The sequence below is a fragment of the Drosophila erecta genome, unplaced genomic scaffold, assembly GCF_003286155.1.
Source record: "Drosophila erecta strain 14021-0224.00,06,07 unplaced genomic scaffold, DereRS2 tig00000283-arrow-arrow-pilon, whole genome shotgun sequence".
Lineage (NCBI taxonomy): Eukaryota > Metazoa > Arthropoda > Insecta > Diptera > Drosophilidae > Drosophila > Drosophila erecta.
In genome coordinates, this window is record NW_020825217.1 from 709,277 (window position 1) to 730,275 (window position 20,999).

The 20,999-nt window shown below is 51.6% G+C and overlaps 6 protein-coding genes across 8 annotated transcripts; 2 read left to right on the forward strand and 4 right to left on the reverse strand.

Annotated features, from left to right (window-relative positions):
* The first annotated feature begins 896 nt into the window (after positions 1-896).
* Positions 897-4,203, forward strand: LOC6555522 (protein O-mannosyl-transferase 2). Of its 2 annotated transcripts, XM_001982392.3 has the most exons (10): positions 897-1,197; positions 1,274-1,357; positions 1,418-1,502; positions 1,572-1,676; positions 1,735-1,843; positions 1,917-2,698; positions 2,774-3,014; positions 3,078-3,226; positions 3,289-3,730; positions 3,791-4,203. In XM_001982392.3, exons 1-10 carry the CDS (start codon positions 1,088-1,090, stop codon positions 3,982-3,984), a joined length of 2,301 nt encoding a protein of 766 aa, XP_001982428.1. In that variant the 5' UTR covers positions 897-1,087; the 3' UTR covers positions 3,985-4,203. The 2 variants fall into 2 exon arrangements, with proteins under 2 accessions (XP_001982428.1, XP_026838921.1); XM_026983120.1 differs by lacking the exon at positions 3,791-4,203 and having other exon boundaries at positions 2,752-3,014; positions 3,289-3,586.
* Positions 4,006-6,220, reverse strand: LOC6555523. The gene is made up of 3 exons (XM_001982393.3): positions 5,535-6,220; positions 4,747-5,058; positions 4,006-4,683 (listed from the first exon to the last, which is right to left on the reverse strand). Exons 1-3 carry the CDS (start codon positions 6,075-6,077, stop codon positions 4,273-4,275), a joined length of 1,266 nt encoding a protein of 421 aa, XP_001982429.1. The 5' UTR covers positions 6,078-6,220; the 3' UTR covers positions 4,006-4,272.
* A 2,688-nt stretch (positions 6,221-8,908) lies between these two features.
* Positions 8,909-12,153, forward strand: LOC6555538 (HEAT repeat-containing protein 6). Its single transcript, XM_001982394.3, has one exon. The coding sequence runs from the start codon at positions 8,966-8,968 to the stop codon at positions 12,092-12,094; it is 3,129 nt and encodes a 1,042-aa protein (XP_001982430.1). The 5' UTR covers positions 8,909-8,965; the 3' UTR covers positions 12,095-12,153.
* An 869-nt stretch (positions 12,154-13,022) lies between these two features.
* On the reverse strand, positions 13,023-17,555 carry LOC6555539 (retinoblastoma family protein). Of its 2 annotated transcripts, none has more exons than XM_026983069.1 (8): positions 16,564-17,555; positions 16,332-16,471; positions 16,079-16,261; positions 15,656-16,010; positions 15,261-15,592; positions 14,315-15,050; positions 13,796-14,176; positions 13,023-13,701 (listed from the first exon to the last, which is right to left on the reverse strand). In XM_026983069.1, the coding sequence occupies exons 1-8, from the start codon at positions 16,750-16,752 to the stop codon at positions 13,486-13,488; spliced, it is 2,532 nt and encodes an 843-aa protein (XP_026838870.1). In that variant the 5' UTR covers positions 16,753-17,555; the 3' UTR covers positions 13,023-13,485. The 2 variants fall into 2 exon arrangements, with proteins under 2 accessions (XP_026838870.1, XP_001982431.2); XM_001982395.3 differs by having other exon boundaries at positions 16,073-16,261.
* Positions 17,556-17,896: 341 nt separating this feature from the next.
* Positions 17,897-19,222, reverse strand: LOC6555594. The gene has a single exon (XM_001982396.2). It carries the CDS (start codon positions 19,085-19,087, stop codon positions 17,999-18,001), a length of 1,089 nt encoding a protein of 362 aa, XP_001982432.1. The 5' UTR covers positions 19,088-19,222; the 3' UTR covers positions 17,897-17,998.
* A 394-nt stretch (positions 19,223-19,616) lies between these two features.
* On the reverse strand, positions 19,617-20,710 carry LOC6555642 (vegetative cell wall protein gp1). Its single transcript, XM_001982397.3, has 2 exons — positions 19,786-20,710; positions 19,617-19,715 (listed from the first exon to the last, which is right to left on the reverse strand). The coding sequence occupies exons 1-2, from the start codon at positions 20,616-20,618 to the stop codon at positions 19,634-19,636; spliced, it is 915 nt and encodes a 304-aa protein (XP_001982433.2). The 5' UTR covers positions 20,619-20,710; the 3' UTR covers positions 19,617-19,633.
* Positions 20,711-20,999: the final 289 nt, after the last annotated feature.

Below are 20,999 nucleotides of genomic sequence, written 5' to 3' on the forward strand. Positions count from 1 at the left end.
TTTTCCGATTTTCCGACATAAAATAATCAGTTTTTTGGCCACAACTTTAAAAATAATTGTCTGAATATGGAATGCCATACATCGTTCAGCTCGTATTTAAATTTCCAATCGAACTGGATCAAAAAATAGGAATTACATTTTTTGGCCATTTTTTGCAAATTTTGTTGATGTTACCCCTTAAAAAAAAGACAAAAAATCACAAAAAAAATTATTTTCCCAAGTCCGTCAAAAAGTGATAGGGATGTTTAGCGTCGGTAATTAGCTTCTCAAAACTGTCATTCTTTCATCTTTTTGATCATTTTTATGGAAGTTATGATGAAAATTCCCTTCGAAAATATCGAATATTTCACAAAAGTCGTTTTTCCGATTTTCGGACATAAAATAATCCGTTTTTTGGCCACAACTTTAAAAATAATTGTCTGAATATGGAATGCCATACATCGTTGAGCTCGTATTTATTTATTTTTCCTATCAAACTGTATCCAAAAATAAAAACTTAATTTTTTTGACAGTATTTGCAAATTTTGTTGATGTCATCCCTACAAAAAAAGGCAAAAAATCACAAAAAAATTGATTTTCCCGAATCAAAATGTTTTGCGTTGGTAATTAGCTGCTCAAAACTGTAATTCGTTCATATTTTTGATAATTTTTATGGAAGTTATGATGAAAATTGCCTTCGAAAATATCGAATACTTGCCAAATTTGTAAAATAGAATAGAATTTGTAAAATAAGTTCACTTTTAAAAGTATGGCATACTTTTGAGATCATTTTTCACGCCTTAGTACCGCCAGTATCCGACAGATGCGCTGTGGTTTTTACGGAAAGACTCGCAACAAACTGGTAAGAGACCCGTCTTGGCCGAGATTTATCGATAGCCCGTGGCAGAAGCTGCCCGATAGCCTAAGCCCGATTTGTTTGTCCAAAGCACAGCCAAAGCCAAGTTGCAGAGCTGCAGACCGGTTTTGGCCAAGAAGAACGAAGAAAGATCGAGTCGCTCGCCCGGAGAGAAAGTATGATCGCCTTGTTTTTGTTGACGTGTGCACCACTCTAAGAAGTGTATCAATTGTAACGGCCAAAACTACAGTAATGGCAGCAAGTGTTGTTAAAACTCCCAAGTGCCCCAGACGAGGGTCTGTCAAAGATGTGGCCCAAAGCGCACCTAGAACAGGGCCCACGTCCAGCAAAGAGGCCAATTGGTAAGCGCGGCGAGATCAAAATAAAAAAAATGTACTGAAATTCCTCCAATTCCAACCAAAAACACGAAAAAAACAGGAACTGGTGGCTCCTCCTGGCCACCGTCTTCCTGGTGACCTTCGCCACCCGCTTCTATAAGGTCACCGAACCGGACCACATATGGTAACTGAACCTCTTTCGAAAGTGGCTCGCGGCACTCATAGATACCTATCTGTTTTCCAGTTGGGATGAGACGCACTTTGGCAAGATGGGCAGCTGGTATATCAACAGGACCTTTTTTTTCGATGTCCATCCACCGCTGGGAAAGGTAGGATACTTAAGATACAATACTCAAGCAAGTCGGGCTAACAAGTTTCAAATATCTGGAAACAAACAGATGCTCATTGGCCTCTCTGGCTACTTGACGGGCTACAACGGAACGTTTCCATTTGAGAAGCCAGGCGACAAGTACAACGAAACGCGGTACCAGGGCATGCGATATGTACGTATTACAAGCCCATCCCTATGAACTGTGTCCTCCTAATGGCTTCTACCCACAGTTCTGCACCACTCTGGGAGCTCTGGTCATGCCCATGGGATTCGATACTGTCTACGATTTGACCCGTTCCCATGAAGCTGCCTTGCTTGCGGCTGCCTATCTCGTTTTTGGTAGGTGTAACTGCGAGTGCTCAGTTGACCCTCTAATGTCCCGGTCCCGGTCCCGGCTATTTCCTTCTCTTAGATGTGGGTCTCTTGACTCTGAACCAGTATATCCTGCTGGACCCCATTCTGTTGTTCTTCATGATGGCCTCCGTCTGGGGCATGGTCAAGGTGTCCAAGTCCACTGCCTCCGGAGGATCGTACGGCCTGCGCTGGTGGTTCTGGCTCTTCCTCACCGGCACCATGTTGTCCTGCACGATTAGCGTTAAGTTCGTGGGCCTGTTTGTGGTGCTGCTGGTGGGTCTGCATACAGCCACTGAGCTATGGCTCATCCTCGGCGATTTGGGACAGCCCATTCTGGAGAGCGCTAAGCAGTTGGCCTGCCGGGCCATCACCCTGATTGTCTGGCCCATTCTGCTCTACATCCTGTTCTTCTACATTCACCTCAGTGTCCTTAACCGCAGCGGCAACGGAGATGGATTCTACAGCTCGGCCTTTCAGTCCAGGCTGATCGGCAACTCCCTTTATAATGCCAGCATGCCCAGAGATGTGGCCTACGGATCGCTAGTGACCATCAAGAACCACAAGACGGGCGGAGGCTACCTGCATTCGCATCACCACCTGTATCCCAAGGGATCGGGCGCCAGGCAGCAGCAGGTCACCACATACACCCACAAGGACGAGAACAACCGGTGGCTAATCAGGCTGCACAACAAGCATAATCTACCCAAGGGCAAGGCCCAGATCCTCCGGCACGGGGACATCGTTCGCCTGACTCACATGGCCACCAAGAGGAATCTGCACTCCCACAACGAACCTGCGCCCATGACCAAGAAGCATTTGCAGGTCACTGGCTACGGCGAGGTGAGCACCAATATTTCTTACATTTGAATGATTTTAATGGGAAAGCTCATGAGGTACATCTCCGGCGAACTTTAGTTGGGCGTGGGCGATGCAAACGATGCCTGGCGCCTGTTGATTGTGGGCGGCAAGGTCAACGAAACGGTCCACACGGTCACTTCCCGCCTCAAATTCATCCACCTGCTGCAGAACTGCGCCCTGACCTCCAGTGGGAAGCAGCTACCGAAATGGGGATTCGAGCAGCAAGAGGTGTCCTGCAATCCCAACGTGCGGGACAAAAACTCGCAGTGGAACGTCGAGGACAACGAGCACAAGTTGTGTAAGTAAATACCACCGAAATGCTTCGGCTAACACTCAATCATGGCAATCTGTTTCCCAACAGTGCCCAGTGTGAGCTTCAGCGTCTATGCCCCCGGCTTCTTTGCCCGCTTCCTCGAATCCCACGCCGTAATGCTGCAGGGAAACGCAGGACTCAAGCCCAAGGAGGGCGAGGTCACCAGCAGACCCTGGCAGTGGCCAATCAACTACAGGGTTCGCCAAGCCGAATGAAGGGTATTCGAGCAGATGACGTGACACTTTGCTCTTCTTTCCAGGGCCAGTTCTTCTCCGGCAGCAGTTACCGCATCTACCTGCTGGGCAACCCGTTAATTTGGTGGAGCAATCTGGTTTTCCTCGCCCTCTTCGTCACGGTTTTCCTGTGCAACGCAGTCGTGCAGCAAAGAAGAGCCGGTTTCGCCCGATCTGCGCTCCAAAATCAACAAGCACAAAGGCGCGACTCGCAGACAGTGGCTCAGGGCGAGGAGAGTGAGCCCTCGACCACGGATGTCTGCAGTTGTTGTCTTCCGGCGGAGCAGAAGGTCCTAAGGCCAGTTCCCGGTGGGTCGCTGGAGCCACCCAACCCGGCACGGTCCTTACGGGCGGCCGCCTGGCTTTTTGTGGGCTGGGTTCTCCACTATCTGCCCTTCTGGGCGATGGGCCGGGTGCTCTACTTCCACCACTACTTTCCGGCCTTGATCTTCAACTCCTTGCTAACAGGTAAGCAGACATAACCAGTGCCCTTAAGAATACTGCACCGTTGATGAGCACCATTTTTAGGCGTCATGTTCAACTACATTATGCTTGTGCTGCCCAAGTGGATCCACCACGTCGTCTTGGGACTGGTTCTCTCGATCCTGGTCTACAGTTTTACCGCGTTCTCCCCACTGGCCTATGGAATGAGCGGTCCTCTAGCCAACGAACCCAACTCCACAATGCACAATCTCAAGTGGCTTTCCACCTGGGAGTTTTAGTTCTTATAATCTTAGGCATTATTTGGGGTCTTCTATTCGCTTGTGAGCAAATTTATTTATTTATGTGTCCATGTTTACTGATCGTATCTTTGTGAAAATGAAAACCCCAAATGGGCAATTTTTATTATTTATGAGTAGATATAATGCTTATTTTATAGAATGCGCTTAACTCTACGTACTGTTTACAAACAAAAACAAAAAAAAACCATTGGTAAAGTAGCAAAATTCGCGATTAGCCTAGGGATTCAAGGATCTGGGTATCCGAGTCCCGTGATCCTACGCTACATATCAATCGAATATGCCCAGCTCATCAAAGCGGCGCAGGGCGTAGCGCAAGGTGTCCGTGGTGCGGGGATTGGAGGAGAACATCAGCTGGACCTTCTTCTTGGCGAAGTCCTGGTCGGATAGCGCCTCGATGCTGATGTCGAACGAGTCCTCCTTCTTCATGGTCACCATCGGCAGAAAGGCGTAGGACGAGAAGAAGCCGTATAGCTCTCTGGCCCGGATCTCCCGTTGAATATCCGCGAAGCTGGGCACGAACGCCGAGTGCATCCGCTCCAGGCTGTCCCTTAGGGAGGCGTAGTACGTCTGGATGAGGAACTCGCGCCGGTGGATCAGCACGTCCAGCTGGACGCTGCTGTTTAGGAAGAAGTTGATGTCGCAGCCGGGGCTGCCGAAGAAGCTGTTTTGGAAATCCACCTGCAATTGCATACGGCCCATAATTAGTGTCCCGAATAAACGTGATGGAGTCAGGGCACTCACGAATATGGCATCGATGGGCTTCGTGGGCAGGTCGTCGTCGTATTTGTACATGAAGTTGTTCACCCACAGGTCGCCATGATTAAGCACAGTGATCTCTCCGGGCAGCGGCCGTCCGGTAGTCACCAGGTTCTCCTTGATGTTGTCGCAGTGGTGGTGCAGCTTCTCGGCCAGCAGCTCGTATCCGGGCCACTTCGAGACGACGTTGGCCAAAGTCCGGCACTGGAGCGTCATGAAGCTGATGAACCGCTCGTTGGTTCGGATGTAGTTCTCGTCCAGCATTCCGGTGGTGAAGTGCTCGCGGACACTGGGTTCCTGCAAGAGAGTCCAAGTCAGTGAAATAAACATGAAATCAAAAAGCTTCGAAATTCCTGCCAGCTTCACCCATTTCTGGTTTTGATTTGATATGTGCTTTAAGATAATGTATGGCTACCAAATGTTGTTTTATTTATTTCGCATCTGACTACAAAGTACGCAATGAGTATACTCGTAGTTAGTAACCATCTGCTTTTTGTTGTACGAGCTTGTGTATTTCAAAGGCTCACTGCAAATCTGTAACTAATCATTTGTTCAACTGCAGTCACGTAATCAGCAGAAATCCCATTGACAGGGAACTTGGTTTTGTGAAGCCGACAATCAATCGAATATATGTATATTAGGCAATGCCCATTAATAATTTTTAAATGCTGTGAAAATTGAATGCGTTGCGGCTGATCATCATTCATTCTCAATAATCTTATCAACCTTATAATAAGTCCACTCCTAACACTGTAGCTTGTTGAAGTACTCACCTTCTCGGCCAGCACCATTGAGCTGGCGTGAAACTTGCCCAGCTTCTTGAGGATGACCACGCAGTGCTCCTCGTTGAGCCCGCTCTGCCTGCTGGCCAACTTGTAGCCGTACTGGGTGAGGTCGTCGAAGACGATCGTCTGAATGGGCTCGCGGGTGGTGTAGAGGCACTTGGCTCCGAACTTGGAGCCGTCGCCGATCAGGACCTCCAGCTTGCCGAGGACGTCAAAGTAGAAGATCTTCTCGCGCAGATACACGGCCAGCTCCTCGAGGAATTGGGTGGCCGGCGTGATGGCAATACTCTTGACAATCAGGGCCAGCTCCTCGTCCAGCTGCCGTTTGCTGCTGCGGTAGAGGGCCTTGGCCCTGTAGATTTTGCTGCAGTAGTTCTCACCGCCGCCACCACTCGACTCGGAGAATATGATCTTCTTGATGTCCACCCGCATGTCCCGAAGTCCGTCCTCCAGCGCCGCCTTGAAGAAGTCCTCGTTGAGGTACTTCGGGGGCTCTTGGCCCAGTCGCTTCTGCTTGTCGTCCAGCTTCATCTATCCAGCTGTCCTTTCTGGCTGCGAAATAATACCACGATCTCTGGGTTTCAGGGGGAGGGTCACCTGCTGCGCCGGTTTCTTCGACTGGGAAACTGCCGCCCCGCCGGCGCACTTATATATATTAAGCCCTTATCAGCAACAGGTGCTGTCCGCGGCGCAGTCGGCTTCGACCGCACCGATATTCGTCGCCACACCATATCTCTATCGACAAGTACATAGAATAGTCGAGGTGCTCCATAGATGCAGTTCCAATGGGGGTGGGATGGGGGCCTTAGATTTTCAGATTCACTCCCAGCAAACGAGAAGTAAGAAAAAGAGAAACTAGCTTAGCTTAAACGGGGAGGACTTAAAAGGCTGCAATTGTATTCCAAGGGTTATTCCAACAGCTTTTAATGGCCTTAGGTGCTGGCTTGAGTTGGCATCCCTTTGGCAACACAGCCTCTGCTCTCATCACCCGACTAGATTCCATTCCGATCCGAAGACCTCTCGGGCTCTCAGTTCTGAAATGTTGAACACACCTAGGCGAGCGACGTGGTCGGCATACCTCAAATCCGTATGCAATATATGTATTCTCGTATAGCCAGTATTGCACATTCCGCAAAACGACGAAGCAGATTGAGATTAAACAGATTCCGGGCCTTGGGTACTTGACCAAACCCTAGATCTGCGTACAGCAAACCAACCTAACTCAAAACCTCAGAAACTCGAGGGAGTTCTTGGTGCAGGCGACAGTTGCAGGAGACAGTGGATGACAGGTGCAGCTGGGTAGGTGCATCCGTGGAATACCAACTATAGAAATTACAACGCTCAGCACGTGGTTGAATGGAAATCCAGAGGGAAAGTACCAGTCGATTGCAATCGTGTGTTCAGCATTAGCATGCTAACTAGGATTCCCGAACTGCGACACAGAAACCTTACATATACTCGTACAAAGAGATGTCTGCAAAGGCAATCACGGGGGCAAAATCAAAAACAAAATCTGTAAGAACCCAGATTACTGATTCCGTCGAAAAACACTGACCAATCGCTTTAGGATGTGATTTATCATTAGATGGCACATTCTTGAAAACAAGCGTGGAGAGCAATGTCTTTGTTCTGATTTGCCGCTCAGTAGCTATGCATATAGGCATTGCGTCATGTTCCCAATTAAGGGGCTTGAAATGGGTCTTGAGGCGCATGTAGACCAAATACCAGTATTTGCGATCCCAGCTCCAGAAGTCAGCCGGGGTGAGTCAGGAATGGAAACTATACGAGTACGTGCGAAAGTATAAAGCACTTGCCATTGACAACAATGGCATTAATACACTCACAAATCATCTTTAATCGCGTCTGGGCGCCGTCTAATTAGTTCGGCTTGCGTCTGCCTACTACTTGGACATCGCCCTTGACCCCAGAATTCGCCTGCTCTTCCGATTGTATATGTGCCCACGTCTCGAACTAATCTCAAATGACGTACTGAACTACAGAAGTGGGCGACCTGAAATTAAAGGCACTCCGCTACAAAGTGGCCATGACAATGGTGAGGTGAGGTGTGGCTTCGAATCCACGCTATCTGCATTGCGGATTTGGTTTCCGAGGAGCACACGGCGACGGTGCAAATAATTGGGGTCGGCAGGCTATCGACTGCAGTCCGTCGGAAGTCGGAATTCTCAATCGATATACATATGTATTCGTTAGGTATACGTATACGTATTCCGTTTGAGCTACCTGTGGGAATTTGAATCGCAGTCTTGTAGTTTGAGCATCAAGTCAGTACTCCAGTTTCATTGGTGGACTAATATTTAACATAACTGAACGGATCATTGATATTATCAAGTCTGCAGGCACATAGAGCCATCTTCGCCCGGAGTAGCTTCTGGAAAAATCATGGCAGACAGTATGACCTACGGCGCTGCGATCGCAATCTGTTAGCTTCTATTTGCAAAGCCCTAAACAGGCAAATACAAAACCTTCACACACTTCCACTGCTCGCATAACTCGCTGACCACGACGCTATAGTAGAAACAATAGGAGCGATCTGGGTAAACATTGATTCCATTCCCATTCCCGGGCAATCCTATCTGAAGATCGTAACTCGACATACCTCGATAGATAAACGTTGCGATTGCCGGTGCATTCTCTACGAGACTTGATAACTTGATGATTGAGCCTGTTTCCTATATGTACACACATAGTTCAAATGGAATCTAAGTCGCACAAAGAACTTGTGCGCAGACCTTTGACGCAGACATAGGGAATTTTGAGATCGCCTTGGGCGGAACCACTTGCAGTCCTCGAATTGTGTCAAAACTCAAGTAGCAACAAAGTGTTTACTTGGCTTTTCAAGCCATATCTGCTGCTGCTGCTCCAGAGACAGAGCGGGACGGGTAGTGGGGTCGGAAAGAGAGGGCGCGATGGCGGCACGCCACCAAAGTCAGCGATTGCGATATAAATACTGAAGAGATAGTCCGGCCATTCGAAAATTTGCTGCTGCGCAAAAAGTGGCATCAAACATAGGCCAAATCCCCCCATTGTTCACAACTAAACTAACAAACGAACAACTGAAACAAACAATGTACTGCATCCCGCAGCTATATGTGTCCTTGGACATCCGGATATGGCTTCCGAGACAAAGCTGACTCAAAGTTGCTCAGAAGTACTGTGCGCTAGGCGAATTTGTTAGGTTTCCACTGTTTTTACTTTCGCTTACTTTTCTGCTTCCCTACATTTCAACGAATACAAGGTAGCCTTTCAGCTTAAAAGTAACGGACATAAAAAGATTTATATTTGTAATTTTTGATTCTTGGCGCCTCCAGCGATACCACTTAGTGCCGCCTGGTCACACTCGGTGCAGTGACTTATCGTGTAATCGTTATCGCATGCAGTAAACATTCGATAGCATAGAAATGGATCTGCGCCGCGACCTTCTGGAGGCGGAGTCTGCAGCGGATCAGGACGAGGCGGAGCTTCACTCGCACTTGCAGCTCGTCCGAGAACTGGACCACAGCCTCGGCATTCCCGTGGGCGTGGCGGCGGATCGTCTGCAGCAACTTATCGCTGCTGTGCGAGAGCGAGGGCACCATGACTTGTTGCGTCTTTGGCAGCTGTGGCTCAACGAGCTAATCGCATCCAGGAAGATAATTCTGGTAAGGTCCCACCTACTAATGGAGGAGCTAATGGCAGAAACAGAGACGAAGCCGTCCGCCGCAGCCGTCAGCTTGATGCTGACAACGCTGAAATCGACGCCGAAGGAGAAACTGGCTGGATTCTGGCCGAGATTGAGCACATTAACTCAAGCCCAAGATATGGACACCGCCCTGTTGCTGCTGCAGTGCCAAGATCTTGTGCTGGCCGAGCTGGAGGAATCGCCAGAGGTGGGCGTGCACCACCAGGGTCTGGTCAACTCCCTCATCAGCATGCACTTTGAGGGCAGCTGGCTGGTCGCCAAGGAGCAGTTGCCACTGCTGCTGGCGCAGAGCCTGCAACTGATTCAGAAGCTGGTGACCAAGCAGCCCGACTACGCGGCGGAGAGAGTCCCCGAACTAATGGGGCTAGTCCAATGCTACCTGCACTATGGAGCTGAAGGAGAAACCCACCTGAAGCCGCGGAAGTTGCCGCCCGCACAGCAGTCGGCTGCCTATGGGCAGGAGAAGGAAGAGGAAGAGCAGCTGCCTGCCCAGATGTCCCGTTCTTGCGGCCGCAAGAACAAAGTGCGCAAGATGCGATCGCTCGCCAAACAGCGGAACCAGGCAGTCAGTGAACACCAAGAGGCCAATCCGCGAGAGCGTCTGCTGCTGATGGGTAACCAGGACTACGGCTGCTTGACTGGAGACTCGGGTGAGAATGGCCTGCCCTCTGACTCGGATCAGCAGACAGAAAACAGGCACCACCGCCAGCAAGCGGCCAAAGTGAGGATCTCCGCCTTACATTTGCTCGGTTCCCTGGCCAATCAACTGCCCCGCCGCTCGTTGTACGGTTACTGGCACGTCCTGTTCCCCGACGGAGATGCGGGTGGCAGACGCCACCTACTGCTCCTTGGCCTGAAGGACACCAATTCCCGTTGTCGTGCCCTGGCCTTGCAGGTGGGCGCGCAGCTGTTGTACGGATCGAGGTCATTTCTCAGCCAGGCATGTTCCCGCGGACCCAGCAACTTTACGCCATTTGCCGTCAGTCTGGCCAGCTCCGTATTGACCGCTTATCGCACCTTGAGCGCGATCCTCGAGCGAGAGTATACACCGCCTGTGCTGACCCAGTGCCTCAAGTGCCTGGCCGCTTTGGTGCAAGCCACGCCCTTTGACCAGCTGGAAATGGGCTTTGTCTACGAGTTTGTGGGTCTCGTGAAAAAACTGACCAAGAGTGCGGACCCTCCGGTCGCCGTGTCCGCACTGCTGGTCATGGAAATGCTGGTGGGCACATCCAAGCTTACGCCAGAGATTGCCAGCTCCGTAGGACTGGCTCCCAGTCAGAGAAACCTTCAGATAGAACAGGCGAGCACGATGGAAACCCACCAGGAGCTGTGTGACTCGGATGCGGAAATGGAGCTCGAGGAGGAGGAGCAGCAGCCAGCGCAAGTAAGTGTGGTGAATACCGCCCACGCGATGTCCCCATCTATTCCGCGCAATTCATGGCTGCTACGGCAGGTGCTCCGCTTTCTAGAGGGCATGGGAACTCCATCCACCGTGCGCTTGGAGTGCTTCCAAGTGCTCCAAGCCATGGCCACACACATAGGCCTGCTGCGAGGACATCAGGTCCGTTTGTCAAAGGTGATATCCGCCGGCCTGAGCGATCCCGCTATTGATGTGAAGCTGTACGCCGCACGCTGCTTGGACTCTGTTGGCTACCAGCTGGGCAGGCTGTTGCCGGAACCGGCAGAACGGGAGCTGCAGATGTCCTTTTGGCTCGCCCTGCTGCCGGCCACCTATGAAGCCTACAATTCCGCCGGGTTCCCCTTGAAGTGCGCGCTGTGCGACGCCCTATCCAACATGGGAGCTTTTACCTTCGAGAGACTGCCGGATGGCCAAAGGACCGCCCTGTTGGCCTTCCTAAGCGGTTGCGCAAGCGACGATCATGAGGAGCCACTGGTCAGGGGAGCCGCTTTGCGGGCTATGGCCGTCTACGTGCTGCATCCGTCGCTGAAGACGGATCTGGGATTTGTGGAGAATACAGCGGAGCTGACCTTGCGCATTATAGGTGATTCCCAGCTGGTGGTGAGGATCAAGGCCGCCTGGGCCCTGGGGAACATCAGTGACGCCCTGGTGGCCGGTATGCCCAACCAGACCGAACGAATTTCCGCCGAGCTTTTGGAACGCCTCATCCAGGCGGCCACAAAGAGCTGTGCCGATAACGACAAGGTCAAGGCCAATGCGGTACGTGCCCTGGGAAATCTCTTGCAGATCCTGCAGCTCCAGCCCTTGGAAAGCGGTGAACAGATGCAAGTGGCCATGTCTAAGCTGCTGGACTGTGTAAAATCCTCAGGCAACGCAAAGGTGAAGTGGAATGCATGCTACGCCATCGGAAATCTAGTGCGGCGCAGGGCTTTCTTCACCAACAACCACCTGGCGGGCATCTTATTTCCCACCCTGTGTCAGTTGGTTGTGCAGCACGCCAATTTCAAAGTGCGCACCAATGCAGCCGGAGTTCTGCTACAGGTAGAGCAGCGTCAAGACTTCAGCGCCCACTTTCCGCTGGTATGGCGTTCCCTCCTGGACGCTCTGGTGCGCTCTAATGCACTAGAAAGCTTCGAGGAGTACAACCACCGGGATGCACTGCAGCAACAGTTGTGCCTAGCCATCGCCCACCTACTGATGCTGGCCAGGAGCTCGGATCTACCGATGATGCGAGAGTCCCTGGAGGAGGATCGCCTGGAGGAGGTACGGGCCACGTGGCGGCGCGTCGCATTCCGCATTGTTCCTGAGCAGTCGGCTCCACTCTTCACCTGCACTCCTCTGCTGGAGCAGCGTCTTCAGGCGGAGGTCAACAATCAGCAGCGCTGCGCCTTGGCGTTCATCACAAGCACACTCCGGCTGGACCCATAGTCTTCTGCTTCCACCTACCTAACCCACGAACCCCAGAAATAAATTTATCATTGAGTTTGAACCTTGCCTAGCGCAACAACATTATTGCATCATTTCTCGATCTTGGAAACCAGGCGCGCAGGAGGATTACCACGTGCAAAACAGTCAGCTGATCAGCCAATACGCGCTTCAATGGAGATGCCCGCGTGCCGCTCATTTTCGGCACGCACCCATGTAATACAAGGGACTTTCGGGCCTATCGTGCTCAAGTCGTGGCACGAACACTAGATCAACGCGGTTGCTCATCACTGATCTGCACTCAGTTCTGAAGTAACGGTTGTGCTGTTCTCCTATTGGTCGAATGCTATAAAGGAGAGATCGAAAGGGCAGCCATCATGAAAAAGGATCAGCTGTTTCACTTTATTTGGAGCTACAGCTGCTGCCTGCTGCCGATTCTGTTCGCCTGGTGTCTGGCACCCGGAAAGTTGTCAATTTGACTGAGAAAAATTATGTCGCATCGGAAATTTTGTGCGAGAATTGTGAATTCTCAGTGGCTCAACACCAGGCGAACAGAAATTTGCGTAGGGGGCAGAGTAGGACGAGATTAGCCGTTGCATGCTGACTGGAAGGGCGTATAGGCAGCCATCATGAAACAAGACCAGCTGTTAGTTAACTGGTGAACTAAACTAGCGGTTTCCCCTCCATCGCTGACTTCCATTGGTTGAGAGGCGACTGGAAGAACGTACGGGGCAGCCATCATGAGAAAGCAATCAGCTGTTTTATTTCAATTTGAGCGGCCAGCTGGCACTTGCTGCGGCTTCTGTTCGCCTGGTGCCTGGAACTTGTAAAGTTGGCATTTCATACAGAGATTTTCAGCGGCCCGGCACACCATCTTCGTCGGTGGCCAACCATCGCCCACAAAGATCCGTAAATATCGACACAACCAATATCAATTTGTATAAAGTATATTTGTATATAAGCTTTTATATATAATGTGGATTGCCTTAATTTGATTTGTTTACTTGTTAGTGATTTAGAGATCGCGGCCCACCAGGATGCGGAGCATTCGGGGAACCGTGACCGGGATCGATGGATGTGCGTGGTGATCAAATATTCAAATATACTACAATTATTTCCAAATATTGGGTTAGCATATGATTTATATGGTTGGCCGGCGTTAGGCAAAATAAAAAGGGAAGCAATAATATAGTTGGTTACAATTGGATTTAAGTTAAAATGTCAAATAAAGAGCTAATATTTAAAAAAAAAACAATCATAAAATAGTCGAGCATGCGCCGGAGCGGCCAATGTGCAGAAAGCGCGGCCTTCGGCGCCGGATTTTGAAGTTATTGTGGATTTTGTTTTTGTTTTGTAAAAGCCCTAAGTCTAATCTGTCCCCATAAGCCCCGTGTCTATGTCTCGTGTTCTCCTCCTGCGCACCCGACGCCCGCCTTCGTGGCTACAGCAGGCCGCTGCTCGGCAGACTGCAGACACCGGTCGTCCATGACGGCATTGATCTGGGTGAGGCGCGCGCGCTTCATCTCCACAATGCCGCCTAGTCCGGGCTCGTCGCCAAAGCTGAGCATGCGCTTGCCGCCGCGCACCTTTTCGTTCATCGCCTGGAGGTCCTGCGGGAATAGCAAGAGGATTCATCGATTAAGATGTTGAAGATTTTGAAGATGTGCAGGAACAGAACAGATTCTGTCTGAACCACGTACTTACCTTAGCGGGGCTACGGCAGAAGCTGTACACCATCTGGTTGGGCGACTGCTGTATCTCGTTCTTGGACATCTGCGACACGAATAGCGAGTGGTTCTGGGTCACCTTCTTGGGCTGGGCGGCCCGCTCCTTCGGATGCGGGGAGAGCTGCAGGTCCGAAATCCGGCCACTCACGTCCGGCGTCACGTTCAGGTAGTCGATGGCGAACTGCCGGATCACCGGCACGTATGTGCTGTTGTAGAAGTGAATAATGTCCTTCACCTCTGGCTCGCCGTCCGCGTTGATGCCGATGAACACCTCGCGGTAGACGCTGTTCACCGCCTGCGGCTGGTTACGATATGCCCGCATAATGTCGCTGAACTTGGGGTCCTCCATTCGCTTTACCTGCGGATTGGAATCGGAATCGGATATTATGAGTGGACAGCTGAAGAGGTGCAGACGGACGTTGGAAGTGGAAGTGGAAGTGGGGTGTGCAGGCCAGCGAATCGGACAGAGATAGAAGAACGCAGTGGTGCTACTCACTCTTATGTAGATATATATTGCGCACATAATATTTTGATCGAGGTGGCGGTCCTTCATCAATTCCGTCTCGTGGGTAATCGAGTGCTCAAAGATGTGCCAGATGTACTCATGCGTCTCCTCGCTGAGCGACAGCTCCATGCACAGCTTCTGGATGCGCAGCCAGCCAAGCAAGTAGACCTTACGTAGGAAAATCTGAAGGGCGCCGGCGGAGCGGTCCATGTCAACCATGAGGCACGTGGGCAACGGCAGTTGGGCGGAGGCGATCATACTCCAGACGGTCGAGTTCCGCGCCCAGGCCATTCGCTCCAGACACGTCTCCTCGATGGAGTTGAGGTGCTTTATCAGCGACCGGTTCAGACAGCCCTCGTGCGAGCCGTGCCGCACCACGATCTCGATGATCTTTTGGAACTCGAACGCACTAATACTGAAACACTCGAGCACCCACGGGAACTTGAGCTCCGTCTTGTAGGCCTCCAGCACCAGCTCCACGCAGCAGGCCATCAGCGTGATGTTGAAGATGTCCAGGGAGATCTTCTGCACCAGCAGTCGCTTGAGATCGATGTCGGGCTTGTTATGAATTTCCGCCTGCAGGATCTGGTTGAGCAGGTAAAAGTAGAAGGACTTCGCCAGTCGAAAGCGGCTCCTCGCCTCCGTTGACGGATACTTGGCGAGAAAATTCTGCTTCATGTCCTCGATGATGCTCAGCAGCTTGGCGATTACCTCTTCGCCAGCTTGTCTGAGGAAGAAAAATGATAAAAAATGGAGCTGTAGAAATCAGTCTAGGATACAAGTCACAGCTGAACAAAAGCAATTTTTCGCGTTTTGTGTGGGCTGACGAAATATGATATTCCCACGATTGATACGGCGATCAAGTAAACCAACACACGTTTTGAATAGTACTGGGGAAAATTCGACACCCAAATGCAAGGGCAGCCGGCCTACTTACTTGACAAAGTCCGTGGGTTCCGTGATCCGTCCGAAGGCGATCAGCTGCTTCACGTTGTTGGTGGCGTTGCGGACGGGCTCGAATTTATCGCCGGCCATAGCGGGCTGCGCAGGCAGGTCTTGCTTGCGGGTGAGAGGGGTAACCGGCGGACGCAGGGACTGGTCGTTGAGGACGGTGTGTTCCCCCGCATCGTAGGCACTCAGGATGCGCTCGTCGAACTCGCCAACACTCAAGACGTACTGCTCGTAGCTGATGTTAAGGGACTTGAGGTTGCGCTCGAGGTTTTCGTTAGCCAATAGGCCCAGCATGGTGTCCTTCTTGCCGTAGATGGTCTGTTCGGATTGAAAACAGAGCAAATTAATTTCTTTACTGGAAAGCCCTAAGGTCACACCTACCGAAGCCTGAAAAAAGCTCGACATGATCTGGCGGAAGGTGGTGGCCTTCATGGCTTTAGCCTCCTCGGTCATGTCACAGAAATAGTCCAGAATGCAGTGCGGTTTGTGACGAAAGTCCAGCTCCGTCCAGTTGCTCGGCAAACCCTCGAACTTGGAGTTGATGAGATCGGTGCGCTTCTCGGCCAGCACATTGTTGTATATCAGGTCTATGCAGCAAATCATCAGGTTGAAGGAGGTCACCAGGTCCACGGTGTGGCTCGGCTTTTGGTTCTTGGCGCAGAGGAAGAGGAGCCAGCAGATGTCGTGCAGCTTGATGTACGAGCACTTCCCATGGGCGTGGTTGCCATGCCGAGAGCTGTTCCGAAGAGGGAAGCTTTATATTTGCACGGGGTCAGGTGGACACGATGATATACGCACACGTACTTGCAGTGCTTCTTCTCGTTGGGCGGACACGAGAAGATCTTGTCGAAAATGGTGCGGTAACGCTTGTACAGAGTGAATGTGATGCCGAACTTGCGTTCCAGAGTCTCGATCTCGTTGACAAACTGTTGAGGCAGGTTAGCCATGTCGCACCACTGCTTAATTTTGGTCATGAAGTCATATATGCTGAGGATTGGGGATTGGAAATGTAAAAAAATGGTTAGTTCGTGAACTGCGGGCTTGAACATTAACCCACCTCATATGGCCGCAGCGCAGCAAATTGTTCAAGGACACACCGTTGCCCCTCACCACCGCATCCTTGCTATCCACCGTGGGTATGCTGGAACTTCGGCAGACCATGTACAAGGCGCAGCACAGCCATTTGATGACATCGCCCTGTTGGCCAAGCAATACACACAAAGAAAGGGCGTTAGGCTGGAAGCTACCTCTTGCACTTGCACTTGCACTCCCACGACCACGAAACTCACCTCCAAGGAGCACCTCTGGCGCACCTCGAGGTACGTCTGGTAGCCCAGCAGCTCTGTCTGCCGGTCCATGTTTAGCTGCCGGCACATGTTCTCGTACATGGCCTTGGTCATCTCCAGGCTGTCGTCGGTGGTCGCCACCGATCCGCTGACCACCTCGGCGCCCAGTTCCTGCGGCTCGGGCTCGCTCATGACTGCGGATGACTTCCCTGCTTCCCTGCTCTCCTGTCCCGGCTAGTTGCGGATGCTTTCCGCGGCTTCTACTGCTTCTTGCGGCAGCCTGAAGTCGACGGGCGGAGACGGGGGCGCCGGAGTAGGGGCTAGCAACCGCAACGCTGCTGTGGGCGGTGCGGGCCTTGCGCTGCTTCTGACTTCTCCTTCTCCTAGTGGCTGCCGGTGTGTGCTGCGCGTGCCGCCGCGCTCCTCGCTGACATGTAACTGCTTGCGTTTACGAGAATTTACACTAAATTACATAAAAATGTAGTTTCCCGCCGAAACGACCAGGGCGTGTGTTTGTGTGCGCGGGCGAGCGTGTGTGTGTGCGTGTGTGTGTGTGTGTGTGTGCTCACGATACACCTTTCTGTGGGGAGCACAACAAAAGATCAGGCGAGAGGACAGAACGAACAGCGCTGCGACGTTGCGATTAGCCAGGACCACACCACGGCCACGGTTGTTGATTGAAACACATTAATAAAATGACTAATTTACAACTCGATCGCCATGGAAAAGGCGGGAAAATATGACAGGGCGAGTCGGGCAGGTGTGTGTGTGATCCACTCCGCATTCGAGCTATACACTTCTAGGGCTGCGCGGGCGTTGTGGCCCTGGGATGGACTGCGGATGGTGCAAGTGGGAAACTAATTTGTATGCTACTATACTACTTAATGATTTTGCGATTGGGCTGCATAGCCAGGGTCTGACACGTTAATATAAATGGACTTTTAGTTTGGGGGCTGGTATTTCGCCAGCGGCGGCATGCGGGCACACTAGCGCGCGCATTCGCCCAATTTGAAGGTGCTGGAGTGGTATTACTAAAGCGCTTGGCAAGTACGCAAGGCGCTTGCAGTGTGTTATGTAATTACATACCTGAAGTCGGAGACTTTAATAAGAATATAATGAAATATTTGAGAAAAGGTACATTGAGACGTATAAGTGGAAATACACATACCATGCCATTTGTATGTGTGCGTGCTGGAACGTCTGCCAGTGTTGGTCAGCGTTCAAGAGCATTGAACATCTCGATAGTAATCGCTGCTCACTTCTCGGTAATCGATAGCTGCGAATTTAAATACTGTATTCAATTAAATTGAAATTCGCACAAATTCTTCCCGGGCCATTTACAAACATACATAAGTACATACTTTATTCACTACAAAATTTACAGAACTGGGAGCAGGGGTCAACTGATGGCCGCCCTCCCTGCACATCGAATCCATGGCTATCGCTTACTGGCCAGGAGCTGGAACAGCTTATGTCGCCGAACGAAGGCCGCCGTTAGACCTGCGGCCGTGGCCAGCTCGTTGTTTTCCTGGGAATCGGTGGCCAGACTGGAGCTGTGGTAGGTTTCGGAGGAGTCGCAGGAATGCACTGCTTCCGTATTCTTGGCCACACGACCATCCAGCGCTTTTGGCTGGGACGTTCTGACCGTGCTCCAAGTGATTGTTGCACCGCGGACACACTTGTGTTCCCTGGCCTTCTTGGAGTTCGGGATCTTGGTCCTGCCGCCCTCCACCTGGGTCTCGGGTAGCTCCTCCAGCACAAGGCGATGCAGTCTTTTGGACAGTTGGCTAGCAGATACCCTGTACTTGGCCAGCACACGTCTGAGCTCAAGGTCGAGCACGCATGCAGTGTCGATGTTCCCGATCGATTTCCTTTTAGGAGAGCGAGTACCGGCTCGGACGGATCTACTTGCGGTTTTTGGGCTGGAGAAGCCGGCCATGGAGGTTGCCTTGTCATGGGTCAGCTTCCTTGTCTCCTTCTTTGACCGCACCTTCTTCGCCTTCTTGCGCACCGGAACACTATCCAGAAGCTTTCCTTCCTTTGCCTTCTGCTTAGCGAAGTCCATCTGACCACGCACCCTGCGGGGATCACGGCAGCCGGTGAGGCTAGGACTTTGCCAGATGACCTCCAGCTTAGCCGGGATTGGTTTCTCGTCTGGCGCTTGGTAGTCCCAACTTAGGCGTTCCTGGGGAATGTCCGTGAGCTTGGGACGCCGCCTAACCGATGGGTGAGGCGCCAGGAGCCCTGCCCCCAGTGTGCGGTGATAAGTGATACTCTGGACGACTGGTTGTCCGGTTTCCGGATTTACCCCCACGACGGTGGCCCGCACAAAGGCCTCTGGACAGCGTATGCGCATCTCACTGAGCGAGGAGGCGGAACTCAGCTCTTGCCGGCGCCACACTGGAATCATCGCATTCTCCTCATCCATGTCCTCCGGTTCGGGATCGACATATTCAATTAACCGCTGGAAGTTCGGGCGTGGCACTCCCACACCGCAGAGTGCATTAAAGGATGCGGAGCCGAACATTAAGAATATCTCCTCAATATAAAAATATCAACTCTTTTGCTAGAGATTTCCGTGCCTGTTATATAAAAACTGTAGGCTAACGTTTTAAATTGACTGACCTGGGTTGCTAGTGAACTATGTACATTCACATGTGATTGAATTGAATTTGGCAATTTCGTGATTCAAGGAACGCAATAGATTGATATGGCATGTGATGTGGAATACCCTCGGGACTGATGACTGATCTCTACTTTCTCTGAGCTCTTAAGCACAAGAAATTCAAATATGTATATATGGTTGGGAATGGGCCTAAATACGGGAGCAGCACCTATTGACAATCTTAGCATGTCTTAGCTAATCTATGACTGATGGCATATTGTATTTGGGCACAAAAAAATAATATAATATAACACAATAAAATAATATGTATAAGGGACAGTGGAAACAGTCTAACAAGCCAGCCTCCTTCGAATGCTCGATCCTGGCTGGTTCCCCGCAAGGTACAAGGTACTGTTAAAGGTACTCAGTGGAATCATGAGCAGTCAGTCAGTCAGGTGCTGCACAGGATCACTCCCGCCAGTCGCCGATGATTTGTGAGGAGGGCACCAGCTCGAAGCGGGCGTTGGCCAGACTCGGTGGCACACCAAATCTGGAGCAAGATACAGCGGAATGAGCGGGTTGGCAGGGTGACCATTTCGGTCGCTCTCGTTTCTGCTTACCTGGGCCGGAAGAAGGGAGCTGGAGGGTGGCCAGGGAACTTGGGAATGGAAGGATGCGCCTTGGGCTGGACTTCCGGTTTAACCTGTTGCCTGACGGGGGCTGTGCCCGCATCCACGCTGTCCAGGGTGTTCCTCACCACAAACTGCTGCCTGGCCTGTGGATTGGATGGCGGCCTGGTTCGAACTCCTGCCATGGGTATAAAGCGGAAGAGTCGGCTACTGACGCCGTCATCTGGCACGTCATCGGTGGCCAAGTCATCTCCTCCAGCCTCTCTGACTCCGTTAGCAGACGGAGCAGCACTACCAGTTTGACCACCGGCAGGCGGAGTAAACACGGCAGCCAGACGTACAGGCACAAAAGCTGGGAGCCGCACAGTAATGGGAGTTCCGGAGGGCGGCTGGGGAAAACTTGGAAGAGGCGGAGCAGGCATTGCAATGGAGACCGGCATGGGAATGGGTCGTGGCGGAGCTGGTGGTGGTGGTGGTGGCGCAGGCGGAGCTGGTCTACGTGTGGTGGTATCTGCTGGCGGCGCAGTCGTTGTCGCGGCCGACTCCTGCTCCACCTCCTTCCAGGCCTCCAGCAGGGTCAGCAGCTCATCCTTGCTCATGTGGCCCAGACCAACGGGGCTGTAGCCCCACTCGCCCACTCCGAGTCCGGCGCCAACACTATTCCAGCCCAAAGGGGGCAGGTGCTCCACTTGCTCCACTTGACCCAGCGGAGCCTCGAACAGGCTCCTTTGGGGACGCGCGAGGAGCAGCTGCTGAGCAGCTAGCCCTTTGTACAGGATCTGCAGCAGGAGACCCAGGAGCGCCGCACGAACTGACCCGGCCATGACTGACTTTGTATTGTGGAGTCTCTAGGCGGAGCAGTGGCTTATATATAGATGGGTCTGGTCTCCCTGCTTCCAACGGAAAGAGGAAGGAGGCCAAGTCGAGCAAAACGGAAGTGCACGCATTTCGCGGCGGGTGATCCGATTACACTATAAAAAATAAGGTTGACGGCAATCCTCGGGCAATGCATCTTATTTTAGATCCCGGTAAAATGGTTTCAAATAACGCCATAGGCTTTCGAGTTTTTGATTAGAACTTATGTAGTTTATATATCTTAAAGTTCTTGTGCATTTTCAGAAATGTGAATGGTTCTTCGCATTCGATTCATAATATTAATGAATAAATCGTCTTCGATTTGAATTATTTTCCCAGTGCAAAGATTG

Coding starts and splice junctions, on each gene's coding strand:
- LOC6555538 (XM_001982394.3), top strand. CDS start 8,966: ATGGATCTGCGCCGCGACCTTCTGGAGGCGGAGTCTGCAGCGGATCAG.
- LOC6555539 (XM_001982395.3), bottom strand. CDS start 16,752: ATGAGCGAGCCCGAGCCGCAGGAACTGGGCGCCGAGGTGGTCAGCGGA. Junction 16,262..16,331: donor CTGCGCTGCGGCCATATGAG/GTGGGTTAATGT, acceptor CCCAATCCTCAG/CATATATGACTTCATGACCA. Junction 15,051..15,260: donor GAACCCACGGACTTTGTCAA/GTAAGTAGGCCG, acceptor TTTCTTCCTCAG/ACAAGCTGGCGAAGAGGTAA.
- LOC6555642 (XM_001982397.3), bottom strand. CDS start 20,618: ATGGCCGGGTCAGTTCGTGCGGCGCTCCTGGGTCTCCTGCTGCAGATC. Junction 19,716..19,785: donor GCTCCCTTCTTCCGGCCCAG/GTAAGCAGAAAC, acceptor ATCTTGCTCCAG/ATTTGGTGTGCCACCGAGTC.
- LOC6555522 (XM_001982392.3), top strand. CDS start 1,088: ATGGCAGCAAGTGTTGTTAAAACTCCCAAGTGCCCCAGACGAGGGTCT. Junction 1,358..1,417: donor ACCGAACCGGACCACATATG/GTAACTGAACCT, acceptor TCTGTTTTCCAG/TTGGGATGAGACGCACTTTG. Junction 1,503..1,571: donor TCCATCCACCGCTGGGAAAG/GTAGGATACTTA, acceptor GGAAACAAACAG/ATGCTCATTGGCCTCTCTGG.
- LOC6555594 (XM_001982396.2), bottom strand. CDS start 19,087: ATGTTCGGCTCCGCATCCTTTAATGCACTCTGCGGTGTGGGAGTGCCA.
- LOC6555523 (XM_001982393.3), bottom strand. CDS start 6,077: ATGAAGCTGGACGACAAGCAGAAGCGACTGGGCCAAGAGCCCCCGAAG. Junction 5,059..5,534: donor CAATGGTGCTGGCCGAGAAG/GTGAGTACTTCA, acceptor ACTCTCTTGCAG/GAACCCAGTGTCCGCGAGCA. Junction 4,684..4,746: donor AGCCCATCGATGCCATATTC/GTGAGTGCCCTG, acceptor ATGCAATTGCAG/GTGGATTTCCAAAACAGCTT.